General features: G+C 33.4%; 2 protein-coding genes across 2 annotated transcripts in view; both read left to right on the top strand.

The window, feature by feature from the left end:
* Window positions 1-6,209, top strand: part of LOC110113624 (probable polygalacturonase) — a 31,511-nt gene extending 25,302 nt beyond the window's left edge. Inside the window, exon 5 of the mRNA XM_020846274.2 lies at window positions 5,502-6,209. Coding sequence (XP_020701933.1) covers window positions 5,502-6,027 — 526 coding nt within the window. The 3' untranslated portion in view covers window positions 6,028-6,209. The remainder of the gene's footprint in view (window positions 1-5,501) is intronic.
* A 15,005-nt stretch (window positions 6,210-21,214) lies between these two features.
* On the top strand, window positions 21,215-22,785 carry LOC110113635 (protein TIFY 10a-like). Its single transcript, XM_020846291.2, has 5 exons — window positions 21,215-21,442; window positions 21,670-21,844; window positions 21,974-22,209; window positions 22,317-22,374; window positions 22,488-22,785. The coding sequence occupies exons 1-5, from the start codon at window positions 21,304-21,306 to the stop codon at window positions 22,630-22,632; spliced, it is 753 nt and encodes a 250-aa protein (XP_020701950.1). The 5' UTR covers window positions 21,215-21,303; the 3' UTR covers window positions 22,633-22,785.
* The last annotated feature ends 260 nt before the right edge of the window (window positions 22,786-23,045 follow it).

Raw genomic sequence — 23,045 nt, 5'->3', positions numbered from 1 at the left:
TATATATATATATGTACATAAATTTCATGGACAATTATGTCTTTTATAATAAAATCTCAAAAGCAGAACTCCTAAACAAACAATTTAAACTTACTTTCAAGTTTTAATAAGCACTTTTCAAAATATTAGTCAAACATACTTCATTATTGAAACTCCATTTTATTAAACGGCTTTTTCTCAACCTCCTTTTCTAAAACTCCTTTTTATATAAGCATAAACCGAATCAAACGAAGCCTTAGTATCATAGTCATTTTAATAGTTACCTAAAGTTCTTTAAGGAGTACTGGAGTAGATTCGACCAAATTAATTCACTAATCACACTGGCCAATGATTTAAGTTTTGCTTTTGCTCTACTCCTTGCCACAACATTGTTTTCATTTGCTTCTATAGGTTACAAGATTACACCACATATTGGTGCAGCACCTCGAAGTGGATCTTTTATATATTATAAACTTAGTCCAATCAACAATAGTGTAGGCTTCTATAAGTTTACCCCGTTATGGGGCTTCCTTTTAGGTACTAGAATATCCTAGTAACAACATTTAGTATTCTTTCTAAGGGTGTGTTAGGTCTAGGATGAGCCAAATAGACAAGTTTCCCTACTTTCCTTCAATATCTTTACTAACTAGAGAATTAGTGATAGCATCATTCGATTTAATGATATGATGTGTTGGATTGCCAACCGATTTATTTTCAATTAGTTAATTTTATTAAAGAAATTTAATATATATAAGAGATGATGAGGCCAAATTTGTTCCTAGATATTTTTATTTCAATAAAATACATTAGATGCTTAAATTCTTTGATTTTAAACTCTTTTGTGAGTTTCCCTTCAAGATACTTAGCTTCAAATCATGATCTCCTATAACAATGATACATACAACAAACAACAACAACATCAAGCCTTTATCCCACTACGTGGGGTCGGCTACATGAATCCTTTTTCTCCATTGTGTCCTATTAAAGGTCAAATTCTCATTTAAATCTAATAAAGAAAGGTCATTCCTAATATTTTCTAACCAAGTCTTTTTAGGTCTGCCTCGATATAACAATGATACATCAACAAAAAAAAATTAGGATGGTAAACTTACCAATCTTATGTTTGTAGAATAAAATGTGATTTAAAGTGAGCCTGTTTGAACCCTTTTGCTTCACATTTTTTGTAGGCCTTTCGACTAGGCTCGAGGTGATTGTTTATGCCCGTAAATATATCTCTTCAATTGATAGATTAAGTTTGTCTTCATATAGTCGTCGACTCTTCGGTTCCGATAGGAGGATCCATGTGAACTTCTTTATTTAAGTTATCATTCAAGAATATATTCTTAAAATCCAACTGAAGGAGTAGTCGGTTAAGATTGGTTGCCATTGACATAAGTATTCTAATGGTGTTAATTTTTACGACAAGAGCAAAATTTCAGAATAATTGATTCTATAAGTTTGGGTAAATCCTTTCATAACTAGTTGTGCTTCAAATCTTTTGTGGATCTATTGGATCAATATTTCATGGTGAAGATTCACTTACATTCCATAGGGATGTTATCCTTGTGTCTTTGATTAACTTCCCATGTTTTATTTTTTTTCAAGTGCTTTCACCTTGTCTTCAACAATCTCTCTCCATTTGAATTTTTAAGGGTCTTTTTATTGCCTTTGAAATTTCAATATTTGCAAGGTTGGAGAATTTTTTTTTTTTGAGGAAATATGGTCATATCTCACCATATTTTCTAGAGGATGTTGAGTACTTTTACAAGAAAGATGAGTTTTTGAGAATTTATCGAATGCAAGTAGGATTCATGACAAGCTTCAGGAGATGAATGATTTCACTTCTTTGTAGATTCTTCCTTTGAAAGTAAGCTTGTAGTTTAGTGGGATGTTATGTGGTTGAGTGAAGAGGAGTTTAGGTAACCTCAATGTATTGTGTCTAAGAAGGTTGGTGGTATTAATGTGTTGGAGAGTTTTAGAGGAAACTATATATATATATATATATATGTTTTTTTTTTTTTCATTTCTCTATCTTTTTGAAGGAAAATTTTTGGATGTAGTATCCACCAGGGATATAAATATTTTCCTTGTATTAAGGGAATATTGTTTAAACCCTTTTGATTTGTCCCATGCCCAATTAAGATACTCTTGAGGGATTTGGAATAAAGTTTATTTTCATTAGGTTAATGATTGTGGTTGAAAGATTAAAAATTTTACGAGTATTAGAAAATCATTTGGAAGGCACATTTATTGGAGTTTGAACAAAGGTGCATTTGTAGGTTATTTATTTGTAAGGTAGCAGACAGTGAGGATATCATTACCTTAATAAAATTTGAGGGTATTAGTGGTAAACATAATAGATCTATTAACTTCTAAGATGTGTGTATTTTTTCATTCAGGTATACCACTTTATTGAGGAGTGCTTTGGCAAGAGCTTCGATGCATAATTCCATTTTGATTTAGGTAGGTTCTCAGAATGTGGTTAAAGTATTTTGTACCTTTGTCAGATTGGTGGACTTTATTTCATAGAGCATTGAGTTGTAACCACACTTTGAAAGTTTTTGGAAGTTTGTTATGCATCTAATTTATGTTTTAACAAGTACAACTATCACACATGTGCCATCATCAATAAAAATAATGAAACATCATTTGGAGTTGAGGTTTTGAGCAACATTTTGAAATCGGAACAAACCAGCCTGCTCGAGCGTGAACAAATCAAGTTGTCGGTTTGTTTAGGTTCAAATGTCATATTTGCCTTAGACTAGCTCGAATCATTTTGAATTGCCAGTTTGATTGGGGAATTGTCAAACTGGATGGTGCAAGTTGTAGCCTTTTATTATTCATTAAAGATCCAAGGGCTGAAATTTTTACCCTAAAAATTAAAAATATAAATTTATTTGATTTTATTATAACATATCTTAAAAACCTTAACTTATAATTTGAGATTGCACTAATGTTTTAACTTGAGGCATATAATCTATTCACAATTTGGCAAATTTACATTTAGCGCAAAACTTATATTTATGAATATTTAACAAAAATAAAGAGGTTATTATATCTTTAATTTTAAAATTATTAGTTTTATTTATGTTGTATGTTCTACGTTTCATAATATGATTATGTTTATTAATATTTTGCATATGATTGTGTCATTATTACATAATTTGTATTATATTTAAATAATTTTGAGAAAAGTATCAAAATGGTCCCTTGACTCTATAAAAAATCAAATTGGTCCCCAACTATATTAAATGGTCATTTTGGTCCCTTAACTCTTTAAATAAAAACCAAAATAGGCCAACCATGAGATTATTTTGGTTTCTTTTTAAGGATTTGATGGATTAAAATGGTCATTTAATATTGTTGGGGACCATTTTAATCTTTCATAAAGAGTAAAGAGATCATTTTGGTCATTTTCCTAAATAATTTTAATGTTTATTACATCATACGGTTCAACTCCGGTTGAACCATTTGAACCATGAACCTTTGTTTTTGGTTTCATGCCCGATTTGATTTTAAAACCATAGTTTTGCGATATGGATGGCATATCCAGGCACAAGTGAAAAAGGTTTGATGGATTTATATTCTGCTTTAGTTCACAAATAGCTATTTGGTGTTTGTGAAGATGACATATTCTACTTTAAAAAATATTTTTATTAGTGAATGTAGAAGGAAATAAGTTTTACTGTGAGGGAGTATAAGAAAATAGATGAGCATAACATGCCATATGATCTGATGCTTTTGAATTAATAATCTAGGATTTCTATTGTTCCTTATTACAGATAAGAGCAAGAGAAGAAGTAACTTTCTAGGCTAAAGGAAGGAGCTAACAACTTTTTCATGAGTGAATAATCTGTATAGAAGATTCAATTGCTCTTTGTTTAAAAAATATCATCATGGTTTTCATTGCTTTTCATCTTTAGTCCCTCGTTTTTAGTTTGATAAGTGTGAGTATTTTTGTATTGCTTGGAAATTTGTTCAAAACATTATGACAAACCAACAAATTAGAATAATCCTTTTACAGACATCACACCAAAGATTACATCTCTTTCCATGCCTTGGGTCATGTTTTGGGTTTTGCTTCAGCCTTATGATGAAAGAGTGGATTTCTTAAAATGACTTATGAGAGTGTTTTGGAACCTTCAAATGTTATTCACCATCTCTTTTCTTCCCTTCAGACTTCTTTAAATTTTTTATTTCAATTTGATAAGTGGATGAATCCCTAGGATTCTTCCACACACCTCATTTGGATCTTTATCAAGATATGCAAGGAAATCATAGATTTGACGTAATTACCAGAAGAATTCTTGCCTAATTTTTGTGTGTTGAAGCAGTAGCTGGACTTGCAAAGTAAAATTCAATTGAATTGCACACTCAGACTTTTGCATAAATATATAAACTTTTTTAGTCTGTGCTGCGTCTATATATATAAGACCATTAATTCATTTATACGGATAGGATTATTTATTCAAGCTTATAGAGAATAGTAAAATGAGGCGATCCCATGCTTTCCTGATATGTTACTTCTTATTTAGTTTATATCATCCTCTTCTAATCTTTGTTTGTCTTGTTTCATTCGAACTACCGCTTAAGCAGGCAGTAGCTATAATGGAGACTTTTGCTTAACCATTAGTTGGACTTGCAGAGTTTTTCTATTGTGTACTGGATCAGGTTCCTTCTAAACTTTAGGAAGCTGACTCATTGCCAAAACCTTGCTTATAAACGGAACCTAAAGTATCAAATATCCTATAGGAAAAGCCCTAAACATCCAAAAATCTCCTAGTTGAAAGTGCACCGGAATATCTGCAGAACATCGTTTTTGGCTGCTTTTTGAATGCTTGTTGGAACCTTGGTTTACTCATTCAAAGTGCCATAGAACTAGGGGTGTCAATATTTGACACGGCCTAAAAATCCAACTCGAACCCGACTCTAAAATTCCGGTTTAGGGTCAATTCGGACCCAAAACGGGTCGGGTTCGGGTTCAACAATTAGACCCGTTTAAAAAATCGGGTCGAGTTGAGATTAGCCCGTTGACCCAAAAGTGACCCGAAATTGACTCGTTTTGATCCGGAAACTTGAGATTGACTCGTTTTTTATCCGTTTTGACACGACAAGCAGAGTTTGACTCATTTTTTTGACCCAAAAACTGGTAATTTTTTCACGGTCCTGGGTCATTCGGGTTGTGGGGTGACCCGAACCCGAAGCGGGTCGGGTTCAGTTCCAAAAAACTGACCCATTTGCAAAAATGGGTCAGGTTCAAGTTTACCCGAATACTGTCGGGTCAAATTCGGGTTCGACCAGAACCCGACCCGTGACCCAAAATTGACACCCCTACATAGAACTTTAGCCCAATATTAAACTTTATATTTAGGCAAATCATTGAACTAATAACTCCATGAACAAAAAGAAAAAAAAGGTGGTGGTCAATCATCAAACCTTAGAGGTATCTTATTAGGCATTCATTCATTATCTACTGAGCTGCTTTGCAATAACTAATGTATCATCCTCGTTATGTTATCCAGCGCTGGAATCTCAATTGGAAGTGAGATGTCCGGCGGAGTCTCCAACGTTGCCGTTGAAAATATACACATATGGGGTTCAAGACGGGGAGTCCGCATAAAGACCGCCCCTGGGAGGGGCGCTTATGTAAAGAACATCTCTTACCATAACATAACCCTGGACAACGTTCGCGTGGGGATTGTAATCAAGACAGACTACAACGAACACCCAGACGACGACTTTGATCCCCACGCTCTCCCCATCATTTCCAATATCACCTATGATGGTATCCATGGTCAGGGCGTTCGAGTCCCTGTGCGAATCCAGGGCAGTGAGGAGATCCCCGTTCAGAATGTTACTTTCCATGACATATCAATTGGTATTACTTACAAAAAGAAACATTTGTTCCAGTGTTCATTTGTTGACGGCCGTGTGATAGGATCCATTTTCCCTGTTCCCTGTGAGAATCTTGATCGTTATGATGAACATGGACGGTTGGTGATGCGCTCATCGTCCCAGAATGTTAGTGATGTTGACTATGATATCTGAGAAATGATGTCGCCACCCTTTCTTCCATTGAAGGAGTGGAAATTGTTGTATTGAGCTTTCTCTTAAGGGGTTTGGTTATGTGCCAACCAATTCCCATTATGTTCTTTTATTTCCTTTTTCTTATGGTATGTTTGGGCTTTGTAAATACGTCTGTTAAATATATTTCAGGAAGTTTACACAGAGAGAGAGAGATGGTCCGGTGCCAGAGCCACTGCTGCTTTCTTTTGTCGTCACTGTCAATTTCCTGCAAATGCTGTTTCTTTGTACCTAATTCGCTTTCCAAATAGGATAGATTAATTACTAATAATTGAGACTTTTACAATGATGATGGAACAGGGCATTAGTAAATTGAAAATTTTTTTTTTGAGAAATTTTGGGGCATTAAGCCCATCTATTACTTGGTAAATGAATTACAAGTAAAGAAGAAAAGGAAAAGGAAAAACAGCCTAACATAAGAAAAAAACAAAAAACTTAAGTGGACAATAAGAAACCACAACTATACTATCCAAATTATTAAAAAAAAATCATAAGAAGAACCAAAATGTGGTATTAGATGCAAAGCATCTAGGACTCAGGCTGCCGACTGAGCAGATATATCGGATGAAAGTTATTCCGTTTATTCCATGAAAGAATACTATTATACAATTTTGGTAGTTCGGATTTTTTAAATCATTGCATTACATACAGATGCTTTTGTCGGCTTCACTGCCATTCCTCAGCTTTCACATATGCTTTGTTTATAATGGCTTTTATACTGTTTTTTTAAAACAATTTTTTAGTACAAAATTTAAAATTTTTGCATTTAAAAATTGTTTTAATAAATAATAAAAAAGCCATCTCAAACTAAGCCTTATTCATTTCGTTAAGCAAGTCATATATCTTTGCTTGAGTGAAGAGTTTATGATACAATGTTGAGGGATTTACATATATATACAACAACAATAGCAACAACAAGTCTTTGTCCTAATATATTGGTTCGGTTATATGAATCAATTTTCTCTATTTTGTTCAGTTAAAAATTAAATTCTCATCTAAATTTAATAAAGAAATGTCATTTCTAATTTTTTTTAATAAATTCTGGAGATTTATATATAATATTATTTTTTAGATTTATATAGATAACACCTAAAATTGATTATTTACATATATAGAAGCATAGCACCAAAAATAGAAAAAAAAACAACATCTTTTGCATATGCTGTCCCTTCTGTTGAATTTCCCATACTGTCAATCACGGTAGGAGGGGAGAAAAATAGCTTCATGGACTAGAGGCTAGAGCAGGCTGGAACGGAGTTGGGCTTCTTTATGATGCTTTCGCTAAGTAGAGATGGGTGAACATGGGCAACTGTGAGTGGCAAACTAGTGCAGCAGTTTGGTCATCTTCTATCCTTGTGTTCGCGGAGTGGCCGATGAGATTTATTAGCAAAGGTTAATGGAGTGTTAGATGACATAAATACAAAAATTTTACGTATTAAATGTATAATTAAAAATTTTCAGTTGTACATAAATTATTCTCAAATCAAATCTGTGTAGTTGATATATCATAAAAAATTCATCATGATCATGCACGAATCTCGAGACAAAAATGAGTGGGAAATGTCTGAAAATTAAATTCGAGGCCATTTGAACTCCAATTTTTTCAAACTTATAGGTGAATTGAATATCTTCTAAAAGATGAACCCAACGACACCAAATTTGACTCAATCTGAGCCCAAATAGGTCCAAATCAAAGACCTAAAGCGCATTTAGAAGGTTCAAATCATAAATTGGATAACCAAACGGTTTCAAAAAGTGGTATGCTTATAGTTGAATCGAGCGGCTCATCAAGACTAATCCAACGAGCTCAAGATCATCGAATTCTGATATCATTAAGACACTCAAATACTCAATAAACGATCTACGATTGAGGGGGTCGATATCTACCATCCATTCAAAATATTTCCAACATACCCTTGATCTCCTCCCTATTTATTGGCCATGACACTCTCAAAAATTATAAATAGCCATCTCATTAGTCATTGAGGGAGGACCAAGCAAGAAGAAATGAGAGAGTAAATCATAATTCTCTTGCCACCAAATTCCTCCTCTTCGACCATTGTCCGGTCACCGGCTATCGTCGGACTATTACCAGACTTTTGCACCACCACCAGCAGTTGTTGGATTTTCGCTCGACTACCGACTGTCGCCTGACTTTCGTCCAACCTCTGTTCGTTGCTAGAGTTCGACCCAATAGCGAATTATTGTAATTTTGATTGTCCTAAAGTTCGAGGATGAATCTATTATTTGTAATCTACTCATATATTGGTAGATCCATGTAAAAAAGTTCTGATGTTTTTATTCTTTCTCTATTTGTGAGCTAGATACTCGTGCAATGGTAAGATGTAAAATTTAATACTTTACTATCGTGAATATTCTAGCATGGAACATTAGTGATTACTTTCAAGGAACACTAGTGATTGTATATGATGTTGATAACTGCTAGGTGTGGAAGTGAGACAAGCTGGCTTGTGTTATAGTTTGAATTCGACTCATTAACGAATTTATTGGTGATTGGTCAAGTTTATGGAAAAACAAGTTTGGGTTTGAGCTTAAATTCGAGCTCATAGATTATATAAGTTAAAGCTCAAGCTTGACCTGACTCAGCTTGTCAAGCAGACTCGATTCATATTAAATAACACATCATCAAAATAAGAAATTGAGCTCCAAAATGAGTCTAGCTCGAGCATTTGAGTCATACTCAAGCCTCAAAAATTTCACTCGAATCTAACTTGTGCTCAGCAAATAAGCCCGAGCTCAAGCTCAATATAAATTAAACGAGCTTGATTTTATCAACTAATAACTCAACTCCACCAATTTAAACCCCAAATAATTGCTTACGCATAATAAGTTTATGAATTTAATTTTTTGCTATCATTTTATTCAAAATAATAACAATTTATCGTTTGATGTATTTACTGTACCATTTTCTACATTTGAAAAGTCAAATAATAGTGATTTTAGTATAAAAAGAAAAATTCAAATATTAATAAATACTAACCGACTATGAATAATAACAAGTCACACAAATATATCTATATTCATTTATGTGCATTTATTTGCACCTCTACTAATACGCTACCAATGACACGTGGTGCACTTGAAGTACAATAATAAATAAGTATATTATTACTTGATGATTACAGTTGCGTCTAAGTGGAACAATTATTAGGTCCGGATTCGGATGCCAATAACATGTCGTCACGTGCTCTTACTCTTTATCATGCGGCCCGACGACGCGACCCGGACCCGAACCCGGCATTGCTATGTTCGGGTATTGCTAGGTATTGCTAGATATTGCTTGACAATAACAAGAAATACCGCTATGTCAAGACCAATACCTAGCAATACCGAGCAATACCTAGCAATACCGAACAATTTTATTAGGTATTGCTCGGTATTGCTAGGTATTGGTCTTGACAGAATAATATTTCTCGTTATTGCCGAACAATATCGAGCAATACCTACCAATACCCCGGTCTGCACAAATAAGCCAATACATAGCAATCCTGGGTCCGGTCGTCGGGCCGTGCGGTAAAGAGTAAGAGCACGTGGCACCATTTTACTGATGTCCGAACATAGAGCTGCGTCAGAACACCAGACCTAATTAAAATTCGTCCAAGTGGCCTAAGCTGGCATGAGAAGGGGCGCTCGTAAGTCATCGGTGAAAGCATTTTGTTCACCTCTACAGATATATTATTCTGATGATGGCAAAAGAGATAATGTTTGGCAGATGGCACATTCAGTAATAAAAAAGAAAAAAAAAAACTATTAGTGGGACGATTGCTGAGTTCATATTGAAGGGATTAATTTTTCGGTTTTTTGTTGTCAAGCTTTTATTTTAGATAAAATTAGTTTTATTAGGAGATAATCTCATATATTTATAGACAGTTTTTTTTAGTTGAAGTTTTTAAAATTGATTCAAATGTGTTCAAATTCGAATTTGGTTTCAACAAGAGCTTGAATTTGATGTGAATGTGATCTAGAGTAGGTGTCCTTCGTTGAGAGTCTAGTAGCGTGCGAAAAATAATTGTTGTTGATGGTCAGCTAGTTGGCATTTGGAGTGTAAATAAGTCGAGTCGAGCTATAGTTAGGCCTCAAGCTCGACTCACGAGTCAATTTATGAGCTCGAACTCGAGTTGAGCTCACCTTGTTGTGAGCTCAAGCTCAACTTGTTCCACTAAAAGCGAACTCGTGAGATCATGCCTTCTCTTGTAGGGTTTGCACACCAGTCCGGCTTTTTGTGGTTCGCACGTGTAGACGCTAGCTCACCTTTTGTGGTTAGCACATGCTTCGCCAATTCGCCTTCTGTGGGCTGATGGTTCGCGTCTAGCTGCTCAATGAGTAATAGAGTTGAGCATCTTCTGGATCAAGCTCAAGCTTGATAATCCAACGAGCTCGAAATTCTGCTCCAGTTCGAGCTTGAAACTCGATAAACTCAACTCACCAAGTCATTAATGAGTCCAAGGCATAGATGACATATAGTGGCTTGTGAAGAACAAGAGGAGTTTGCAACTACTGTGAACTTGCATCAACATGATTCAATGGCATGTGAAGAATGGGTAATTAGGCATCATTAGGATCTAATGTCATGTGAAGAAAAAAACGAGCTATTAATGAGTGATGGAAATATGCCTATAATTTAGAATTATTATTTTAAATTGATTATGAAATTAAAAAATATGCATGACTAAAATAAAATGATAATATTTATTATTTTCTTAATTTCTTACCATTTGATATCAAAGAATATGTTACAACACCTCTATCTAAAAAGTTTGATATGATCAGCATTTAATTTCTTTTTAGTTGAAAATAACGTTAAAGATCATATGGAAATCGGATTTTTTATGATTGAAATCTCAATTTTGCGTCATTATAATATATATATCATCAAAAAATTATCTTGATCGGGCACAAATCTCAAGGCAAAATCAAGTTGGAAACTTCCAAAATTAAATATGGGACTATCCGAACTCCGATTTCAGCGAACTTATAGTTGAACTGAAGTCTCGGAAATACGAACCCAATGACAACAAATTTGACTCAATCCGAGCCCAAATTAAAGACCTGGAGCACATTTGGAAGGTTCAAACCATAATTTGGATTACCAATTAGTTTCCAAACGTGACATGCTAATAATAGAATCGAGTGGCTCAACGATACGAATCCAACAAGCCCAAGATCGTCAAATTTTGATATCATTAAGACATTCAAATGCCCAAAAAGTGGTGCACGATCAAGGGAATCAACATCGACCGTTCATGCAAAATACTCTCAGCTTGTCCTTGATCTCCTCCTTATTTATTGGTCATGCCACTCTCATAAAATTATAAATAGGCTTCTTATTCTTTATTGAGGGGGGCCAAAGAAGGAAGAAAGGAGAAGAATGAATAAAGCTCTCTTGCCATCGGACTCCTCGACCACTTACTGTCACCGGATTTCTACTTGACTGTAAATTGAAGCTGGATTTCCACCCGACCACTAAATGTTGCTAGATTTCCGATCTCCACTCGTAATTGGATTTCAATCCGACGGTTAATTATTGTAATATGATCGTCTTCAATTTCAGGGGAGGGTTAGTCACTTGTAATCCAATCAAACACCAGTGGAATCATTTCAATTGGATGTGACCTCGGGGGTTTTCTCTTTTTCATGATTTTCCACATAAAAATTATGATGTTCATATTTTCTTCTATTTGTGTGCTGGATATATGTACAATGTTAAGACGAAAATTTCTAACTCTATCGTCGCGTATATTCCAGCCCTCAATAATAATTTTGTAAATTCTATAAAAAGACCATTTAATCTTAAGGCACTAAAGGGCTCAATTAATTGCAAACTCATCCTTACATTATATAAATAATCTTCGAATTAAAGACCTCTTTGTTGATAGCTAAATCTCCTAACTAACAGATAAAGATAGTTGCGTATATTAAAAGAGATATTGCTATTTGTTAAGATGTTATTATATTGCTGCATTCATATTTCTATGACTATGCTTTTTCTATTAAAAGAGATATCCTTATTCACAATTATGTGTTATATCAACGTGTTTTAGACTGAATGAGGCTTCAGCTGGCATTAATTAAGATATTATTAAAGCTATCATTAAAGATTATTTGGGGCTGTCTTTACTATAATTCACTTAGCTTTGCATGATTAATGGAATCGGGACTTTTCAAAGCTCAAAAATCAATTTAATTATAAAATCGGGCTATCTTTTATTTTTTATTTTTTTTTATGAAATCGGGCTATCATTTTTTTGTATTTATATGATTTAGGCTTTATTTCGGATGACCTTTTTTCTTGTAAAAAAATTTTTATATTTAAAAGATGTTTTATAAAGCAGTAATAAAGCTGCCCCAAATGAAGCTTTATTTGGGACAACTTTCTTACTATTTTTTAAAGTGGTTTTTTTAAAAAAATATATTTTAAAAAGCTACTTTATAATATAGCAAACAATTGTTCAAAATGAAGTCTTAGTTTCATTGTGCTTTTTATGTATAAAACGTATATGATTATGTATACAATTCAAAAGATTTATATAATTGAAATAAATATATATTAGGCAAACCATACTATAAAAAGTTGGGTAAACAAACGAATAATAATTAGCAAGCAATCCGCCTACTTTGAATCTCCATAGTTCCGTATCATTATTTTTATAATTACGACCTAACACACTATAAAATTTTCATTATAGCTCAATTTGTCAAAGCAGAACTTGTTGCGTGCACGAAGAGAAGACGACAATACTATTGCAGAGGAAAATGTTTACTGTCTTAGGCATCGTGTGGTTTTCTTGCTTCTTATTAAAATATTACTTTAATAAATAGTAAAAAAGTCGTCCCAAACTAAATATAGATTTAGTTTGGGACCACTTTCTTGCTGTTTTTTACAACAGTTTTTTAGTATAAAATTTTATTTTTTTTAATTAAAAAGTAAATTTTTAGTACAAATTTTTTTTTCTTTTTGTACTAAAAATTTGCTTTTAGAAGCATAAAAAAAAATTATCCCAAACGAAGCCTTAATTTGAAAGGATAGCTTATACGTAGTTGAAGAAATAAAATTGATAAGCAATATATAATTTTTTTATTTGGAAAATCTTTACACGATAATAAATTATAACTCTCTTGTTGTTTTCAAAGTTTTCATTAGTTAGAGCCTATTATTCTAATATGTCTTCTTTTTCTAAAATAATAAAAACAAACTTTCATTCAATAAAACCATTTGAAGTATATGATGTTCCTTTTTGCACTGAAAAGTTGATTTAAGAAGCAGTAAGAAAGTCGTCCCAAACGAAGTCTTAGTTTGGGACCACTTTCTTACTACTTTTTACAACGGCTCTTTAGTATAGAATTTTATATTTTTTTAACTAAAAGTAATTTTTTAATACAAAATTTTTTCTTTTTGTACTAAAAAGTTGTTTTTAGAAGCATGAAAAAACTATCCCAAACGAAGCCTTGGAACAGCTTTTTAATTTTTGTACTAAAACTCTGTTTTAAAAAGCAGTTAAAAACGAAGCCTTAATTTAAAAGGATAACTTATACGTAGTTAAAGAAATAAAATTGATAAGCAATATATACTTTTTTTATCTGGAAAATCTTTACACGATAATAAATTATAAATCTCTTGTTGTTTTCAAAGTTTTCATTAGTTAGAGCCTATTATTCTAATATGTCTTCTTTTTCTAAAATAATAAAAACAAACTTTCATTCAATAAAAACATTTGAAGTATATGATGTTCCTTGATGTTATGGGGCCGGAAATTCGAAGGTGTTAGTGTGAACTAGATGATTGGTGTTAGTAAATGATTAGGACAATCGGTCTTCAAAATGAGAAAAAATAGATCTGGCGATCATACTTGACGAGTGATTGGAGGTTGTCAAGATAGTCCTTAACATATAGATTTGATGATTAGAGTTAGCGGGTGATTGGAGATAGTTAAGACAATGCTTTGATTAGATTTCGAACAATTGATTGAAAGTTCAAAGTTTGTGAGCAACTTATGGAGCAATTATTATGTCCGGTCAACGAACGCGTTCATAGATAAATAACCACGCGCCACATCACCTGAAACTCGGTATTGAGCACTCGGTAGTCGGTATACATTCAGATACGTTCGGATTTGACCGGACGTAATAATTGCTCCAACTTAGGGGTCAAAAAGACCATTGCCATAGATGAAGGGGTTGGATTGAATGGTCAAAATCAAAGTGACTTTAGAGTAATTTCTCGCAAAATAAATGAGTGGACTAAACGACTAGTACCAAAGGGCAACTAAACTATGATGGTCAAATAAAACTAAAGAGATAATAACATAGGAATAATTCAAAAACACTACAATACAAAATTTAGAAAGACTCAAAAGAAAAATATAGGATCAACTTGATAAGGAATCCAAAAATATTGAACTTGTGGATGGAGAGTCCAAAACATAAAGGTTTCATTTGGGACAACTTTCTTACTGCTTTGCTTTTTAGATCGCAACTACAATTATTTTTTTTACCACTGCTTTCAAGAAAAATTTATGATAGAAAGTTATTTTTTTATTGTAGCTTTAAAAAAAACTACTTTTACTATTGTTGCTTTACAGCCACCTTTATAAAAAGCTACAGCGGTCACAAACAGATCCAAAGTTGCACGATTAGAGGCAATTAAAAATAATGATCTTGAAAGGAGTATGTGGATTACATGACCGAAATGGATAGGGCAATTGAAGGATCCTGAAGCATTAGAATGTTCAACTTGAGGCTTCTACATAGATCCAAACCCCTAATATTCTCTATATTTAACCTCATAATATATTAAATCGATATAAATAGGATTTATTTATATTTTGTTAAGAGGTGCTTCTTAATCTTTGATTATCTTTTTTTCTTATTTTGTTTATTTTACAATCAGATATTTAAATACACAAAATATATAAATCAGAAGACCTATGAATTCATACAACCCCTCTTGCAATTTGATGCATTTTAAGCATTAATTAAAGGTGTTGATATATTTTGTTCAATTTCATGTGTGTAGATTCTTTCCAAGCATAAGATGTCCATCAACCCAAATCCCACTTGTACTGGCATATGCCATTTTTTTAAGGAATTGCAATTAAATAAGAAACTTATTATTTTCATATCTAAGTTACACATAAAATTAGAAGAAAATTATTATAGTGAAAGCACAATAAAATTTATATAATGAAGAAAATAATTAATAAATTGAACTTAATTATTCCTAAAATATTATTTGACTGGATCAAAATATGTGTTATTATATTACGGTCCCTCCGACCTCCATCACCTAACTACGGTCCCTCCTACCTCAGTCGCCCGACTACGATCCCACTGACCTGGGTCACACGATTGAGATCCTGCTGACCAAATGAACAAGCCAAAGATCTATGAAGAATAGCGCTCATTGTCTTTGGATTCTTCCAACTTCAACTATGTTTTATATGATGTATATTTGCTACAGTGTGCCAACGACTTCCCTCGATAAATGATATCATTGTAATCAATACAAATACTAGTGAAATCATTTCAACTGGGCAAGACCCCGCGGATTTTTTTTTTTCCATTTTTAGGATTTTTCATATAAAAATTATGATGTCTCATATGATTCCAACACACTTCTCTTTTATTTGTGTTTGCGTTGGATCTCCGTACGAAACTAGGGCATTAAACCCTGCATCTCTCTACGACCGTGAATATTCTTGCATGCAACACTTCTAATATAAAAGGAGATAAGATGATTGAGAACATGCCCATCGGTAACTGACAAACCGTGGACTTTCATCACATCAAGCATTAAATGAAGATTGAAAGGGAATGTCGAAGGTAAAATAACAATGGATCATTAGCTTGAAAATTCTCCTAATAAGATTATAAACAGTTCAACCATAAGATGAACACCAAACATTTTTGGCTAATGACCATTAAGCATTAGTCGCCAGTAAATGTCATATGATAGTTTGTATGTGACAAAAAAAATTGATTATAAATTTTCTATAAAATCATATTTGAATGTTTTTAGAATCAATTTATGAAATTTCTAATCCATTTTCTTATGATGAAAATAAACTAAAAATTCACAATTTATCAAATGAAATATATGAATCACATAATAATGAAACTTTTTAACTCTTTTGCTCTTTTATTTTATGCCATTTAACATTAATATATGCAACTTGATGATTTTGATCACGTGTAGATTCCTTGTGAATGTGGGGCATATGCATATAGCTGTATTTGGGCTGCAGGTACTTCAAAAATCCTCCGCACGAGAGCAACCAGCAATAAATGAGCTGTCCCATCCTCCCCCGCATTTAAATATGAGGTATTTGATAAAATTTTTATCATGACAATTTTAAAATTTTGATATTTATTTTGTTAGTTATTGATATATCATTAAAAAGGAATCTTGATCAGGCACGAATCATGAGGAAAAATCACGTTAGAAATTTCAAAAATTAAATCGGAGACGATATGAACTTTGATTTCAGCAAACTAATAGTTGAACTGAAGGTCTTAGAAATACGAACCCAACGACACCAAATTTGACTCAATCCGAGCTCAAATGAGTCCAAATCAAAGACCCGAAGCAAATTTGGAAGGTTCAAACCATAAATTAGATTACTAAATGGTTTCCAAATGTGACATGCTTATAGTTGAATCGAGCGACTCGATGAGAAAAATCCAACGAGCCCAACATCGTTGAATTGTGATATCGTTAAGACATTCAAATGCCAAGTAAACGATCCATGATCAAGGGATTCAACATTGGCCGTCCATTCAAACCACTCTCAAATTACCCTTGATCTTTCTCCTAATTACTGGTCATGACACTCTTAGAAAACTATAAATAGACCCATCATTTCTCATAGAAAAAGACCACCAAAAGGGGGGAAGAAAAAGAGGCCCAAGCAAGAAGAGAAGAAGCAAGGAAGAGAAGGAACAGACTCCTCCTCGATCGCTGCCAGACTTCCACCCGGCATCCCATCGACATCGGACTTCTGTCCAATCACCAACTGACGCTGTAATTAAGCAAGGAAGCAAGAATAAAAGGAAGAAAACTAAAAGAAAAAAGAGAGCTCTCCTGTCACCATACTCTTCCTCGACCACCGTCGGACTTCCACCCGGCAGCCTACCGACGCCGGACTTCTACTCATCGTCGGACTTTCGTCGGGCTTCTATCCACGTTAGACTTCTATCATTGACAGACTTCTTCCCAACGCCGGACTTTCGCCCGTCGCTAGATTCTTACTCGACATCAGACTTCCACCGGTCGTCGGATTCCTACCAAATGCTGGACTTCCGCTCGTCGCTGGATTCCTGCCAAACGCTGGACTTCTGCTCGTCACCGTACTTTCGTCGGACTTCTGCCCGTTGACGTATATTCATTGGACTTATATCTAATGCTGGACTTCTACTCGACGTTGTCCTTTCGACCTCCTTCGCCATACAAAATTGTTTATGACCTATATTGCCCGTCGACTATGGTTCTTCCGACTTATGTCGCCCTCCGACTACATTCCTTCTAACTTATGTCGCCCACAAACTACAGTTCTTCTGACCTTCGTTGCCCACCAATTATGGCCCTTCCGACCAAGCAAACACGTTAACAATGATTCTTTATATTTCCACCATGTAACACACTCTATATGATGTATATTTGTTACATAAAACCATGGCCTTCCTTTCAATGAAAGGCCTCATTTATAATCAACTGTAAATACTAGTGGATTCATATAAATTGGGCTATGCCCTGTGTTTTTTCCCTTTTTTAGGGGTTTCCACATAAAAATCTTAGTGTTTCTTATGAATATTGCATCCTCTCTTTCATCTGTGTGCGTGCTGGATCTTCGTACAAAGCTAAGACGTTGAACTTTATATTTCTCTACCTCCACGAATATTTCAAGACGCAACAATTATATATAAATATTTAATTAATTAATTAATTATTTTATCATTATTATCTTCATTATTTTAAAATTTATTGTCATTTAAATACCATTTGCCAATATTTTAATCATAATCTAATGAAAATCCCATTTGAATAAATATTTCTCATTAAATATTTTATGCTTGCCTTGAATTTGGAGGTGTTTTGTAAATAAATATAAGTTATATTTTATTTGTTTTCTAAAGTAATTTTTAAGTACATAAATTTTTTGAACAAAAAATTTATATACTAAAATATTGTTTTAAAAAGCAGTAAAAAAAGTTGTCCCAAACGAAATCATAACCTGCTTGAAACATTTTGTCCATATTATTTTATTTATTAAGCATTCGTTTGGGACTATTTTCTTACTACTTCTTAAAGCGGAAGCAGTCCCAAATGAACTCAGTGGTAATCTGAAATACACAAAAAAAAAAATCTAAATCTCGTATATAAAAAAATCACAAAATAAAATAAAATAAAATTTATGTGTTATAATGGCCGGCCATTATCGCACTACAATCAGCTCATCATAATTAGTTCTCGCCGTTGGATTGGGTCGATCTAATGGTAAAATTGTATAATCATATTACAATTAATTTAGCCTTTGCTCGAGAAGGTTTTTTTTTTTTTTTTTTTTAAGTAGCTTTTTTTATAAAAATTTTATAAAAAAAAACTACTTTAAAAAGCAGTATGAATGTCGTTCCAAAAGAAACCTTAGAGCATGATCTAATGCATCTATTTTTTATTAGAATTAAGGGAGAAAATAGTCCATTTTTTATAAGGTAGGCAAAAGTTTATGTTAATGAATAATATAGTAAATAAATAATAATATTAATAAAGATAATGAAATGAATAAAAATATGATTGAGCATTTTTTTGTAAGTATAGAGAAAAAATGTAAATTGAGAATATATTTGAGATCACTGTAATATTTTATAAAAGAGTTTACAAAATTTTTATGAGGAAAATAATTTTTTTGAAGTTACTTTAGATATTATAAATATGTTTTTTCTTAAAAAATCAAACAGTTGCTTTCTTCAAACTATAATGTTTTAGCATCTCTGATTGTAAAGAATAGTTTATCATCATAAAAATTTCTATAAAGCAATGAAAAAATAACAATTAGTCAAACAGAAATGTAGTTGATCCAAAAAGCAAAATAATGAGAAAGCTGACCTAAATTGACTATGGCTTCGTTTGAGACGGCTTTTTTACTGCTTCTTAAAGCAGCTTTTTAGCACAAAAATTTAAATTTTTATACTAAAAAGCTGCATTAAGAAACAGTAAGAAAACCGGACCAAACGAAGCCTCTATGTATATGCAAACTCTAAAAACTAGCTTCTTCTTAAGTGATTTTTTTTAGAGTGGTTATCCCCATACAAGAATGATAAATGTTCATTATGACTTCGACATTTTATTTAAGTGATGATCACTATGGTAGAGAGAGTAGAACATATAAAGAATTTTGGTTCATGATATTTTAATATTAATTTGATCAAAATTAATTTTTATTCATTAAATTTATTTTAAGATTTGTGTTACATTATTAATTAATAAACTTTTATATTAATTATATCTTAGAAAATTCTTATAGATAAAAAACTCATCTTGATTAAATTTAAATTACGAAAATCTACCCAAAATTTAATCTTTAGTATTTCATAAAAAATGGGCATTTTTTGGGATGACTATATATTTAATTTGATTATTTTGAGAATCAAAACATGCAAAAAATTTTTATGATCTTTGGACTAAGATAGTTTGAAAAACATAAATTCCAATAAGTGATCCATGAATACAAGATTTTATATCTCATGAAAAATTAAAAAAAAAATTAAAAAACTTAAGCCACCCGACTGCCCGCTACCTCCCGCATTGCCCTCCTACGTTGCCCGCATCCTACCCACGCTAATCGCCTGTTGTGGGATTTGAAGTGATATATATGCTTCAAAGTCCCAACTAATTTGCTAGAAGGGCAAATTTATTAAAAGTGTCATATTTTTTTTTAATTTAAAATGTAATAAGAAAAAGCAGCCATATAATCTGCGGTCATATTTCGTAGTAAATCATCAGAAGACAGCCGGAAAATAAACCGCCGGAAAAATCCGTCGGTAATATGCGATTTTCCTATGGCAGATCCCATACCTTCTCCAACAAATTTGTGCAAAAGTATCCTTCTCCTTCACAATCTTGATCCTAGTGATGTCTTCCCCAAGCAGGTTCATGTGTCTTTGCCACTGAGTTTCTTCACAAATCTTTTATTCTCACATACTTTTGATCCAATTGATTCGTATAAATGATCAAATAATATTTGAACTAGCTTTGAATAAATTCGACTCAAATTTAAATAAAGATTTACATTAATTTTGAATATCATACCATTCTAATAGTTATTTTGCGAATAAAAAAAGTTATCCCTTATTAGGGATAGTTTTCATTGAATTAAAATTTGGCCTAAATTTTTTAAGAAAAAAAATAATATTGTCCAATTACTTAGACATCAATAGTCCGGATTTTCTTTATAATTAGAAAATAAATAATAAACAATAAATATTATTATTATTATTTTAATTGGCTCATAATTATCTACAAAGGATATGCCACATGTTATTCGAGTTTTTTAACTTCATAATGATAAGACCAATATATATATATAATTTTTGGTCGCTTTTATATATTTTACAAACTGAAGAGTTGCGGTAAATTTAAGGAGGATTTACATAAACAAATATTAATATTACATATCTATCACTCGTAAAATAAATATGAGTGTATGAAATAAAATATTAAAGTTTATAGGATAATATGAGTAGTAGGAATGAAATATATGAGTCTTATATCTAATATTAAAGTTGTATATAAGTGATAGACCTATATTATTAATATTTTGAGTAAGATATGTAAATAATATGAAATAAAATGATATATATGTAAATCCCAAAATTTAAATATTAACTAAATTGCTATTTATTTTAACAAGTTGCGTGCCATTACGGTGGACCGGGTTTTTTTTAAAGACGGTGGACCGATTCCAGCATTGGCACCTCGTGTTTAATTTCCCCTCTTGTTTTTAGAAGAAGAAAACAATTTTCTTTCGGCTAATTTATTAATTTAATAAAAAAAATTCCACCTTCGGCCGCTCCTCTTCAGAATCACGTGCTTTAATTCGGAGCCATTGTCGAACTCGAACAGTACAAATATGGGGAGAGTGAAAGAGGACGACAGAGAAATAAGAAGAGACCGATCAGGATCTGGAATTTGAATTTTTGAGCTAAGCTGCTCGGCCTGCGACGACCATGGAAATGACAAAGAGGCCGGAGAAATCGAGCTTCGCGCTCACCTGCAGCCTCTTGAGCCAGTACATCAAGGAGAAGGGAAACTTCGCTGATCTAGGGTTCAGCATGCCCTCTCGCGCTCTTGATTCGTCTTCTTTAGGTAATTTTGTTATCCGAAGTAAAAGGGTCAGTTCGTGTAAACCTTTAGGGTTTGTTTTACCTAATTTGTAGTTTTTTTTTTGGTATGGATTCATCATTTCCTCACCTAATCCGTTTTAGGTTTAGGGTTATCAACTGAAATTTCTCGGTAATTTTGCTAGGATAATTGTTTTAGAAGTTGTAATGGAAAGATTTGTTTATCTAATTTTGTTGATTGATATTTTTTAGGGAAACCTGAAACGTACCGTCCGCCGACGACCATGAGCTTGCTTCCCGGTGTGGACGTCTCCGGAGACGACCGGGAGGGTAAGGAGGATTCGTCGCCTCCGAACGCTACGGGATCCGTGGAGTTCTTCCTCCAACACGGAGGTTTCAGCCCGACCTCGCCGGCGGCGGAGGCCAAGTATGTCCTGACTTTTCTGCCCCTTTCATTGGCGTCATTTTTCTTGATTTTTTGGAGATCAGTAGGAGATTTTGCTTCCAGTAATTTATTCTTTTAGTTATGTTGTTGAGTTTGGTTTGTGTTTTGCAGGGAACCGGAGAAAGCTCAGCTCACAATGTTCTACGGCGGGAAGGTGGTTGTGTTCGACAATTTCCCGGCCGAGAAGGCCAAGGAACTGATGCAGATTGCAAGTAAAGGGCAGAACTTTACTTCTGGGACCGCAACTGCCGTGTATCCCTCGGTGCCTGTGGCGGACGTCCAAAATTTCTCGGCGCCGGCCATTCCTCCGGTGAAATTCTACGCCGGAGCTCAGCCCAACTTCTCTGGTGATCCATTGGATTCCTGTATTTCAAGTTGGCATCTTTTCATGAAAAAATTCTCCCTGGCTGCAGAATTCCTTATTTTTTTTTGGTATTCATTTGTTGGAAAACAGATCTCCCTATTGCGAGGAAGGTATCAATCCACCGTTTCCTGCAGAAGAGAAATGATAGGTAGTGAACTCTTGACTTTCTGTTCATTTGTACCTAGGAATGAATTATTATTATTATTATTATTTTTTGAAGGAATGCTTATTTGTTAAGATTTATCTTGGAAAAAATTTCAGGATTAGCGCAAAGGCGCCTTACCAGCTGAACAGCAGAAATGATTCAAAGGATTTTGTAAATGTAGAGGAAGAGATCAGCCAGCCATGGTTGGGCTTGGGGCCGCGTATATCGAAGGCTGACTTAAGCCCCAACTGCAGACGCTAACTTAGCAAGCTTTGTAATCAAATAGACAGCTGAGAAGCATTTGTAATTGAACTTAGTAGGATGTGCTATCACTAAATCCAAGGTTCACTATGTTCTGTTCATATCAGAATATTATGATTTTGTTTATTAATTAGAAAGTTAAATTATTATTGTTGTGTGTCGGAACATTTCTAGCGGTAGAGATATAGAGATTTTAACTTCCTAATTTTGCAAGAAGATTCAACACACATATATGAGAAAATGCAAGAATTATAAGACACATTAGAGTTTTTACGCTATATGGGATGGGATGGGATGGGATGGGATGGGATGTGTTGGTATGGGTGTTAAAATTGGTATTTGGTTTGGGTTTGGGTCGAATCCGGAATTGACCTGAGTCCAAACGAGTTGATCCTAATCCGACCTAATTTTGT

Source organism: Dendrobium catenatum, unplaced genomic scaffold, assembly GCF_001605985.2.
Source record: "Dendrobium catenatum unplaced genomic scaffold, ASM160598v2 fragScaff_scaffold_847, whole genome shotgun sequence".
Lineage (NCBI taxonomy): Eukaryota > Viridiplantae > Streptophyta > Magnoliopsida > Asparagales > Orchidaceae > Dendrobium > Dendrobium catenatum.
The sequence above is the reverse complement of the archived record's forward strand: the minus strand, read 5'-3'. Positions and strand labels throughout refer to the sequence as shown.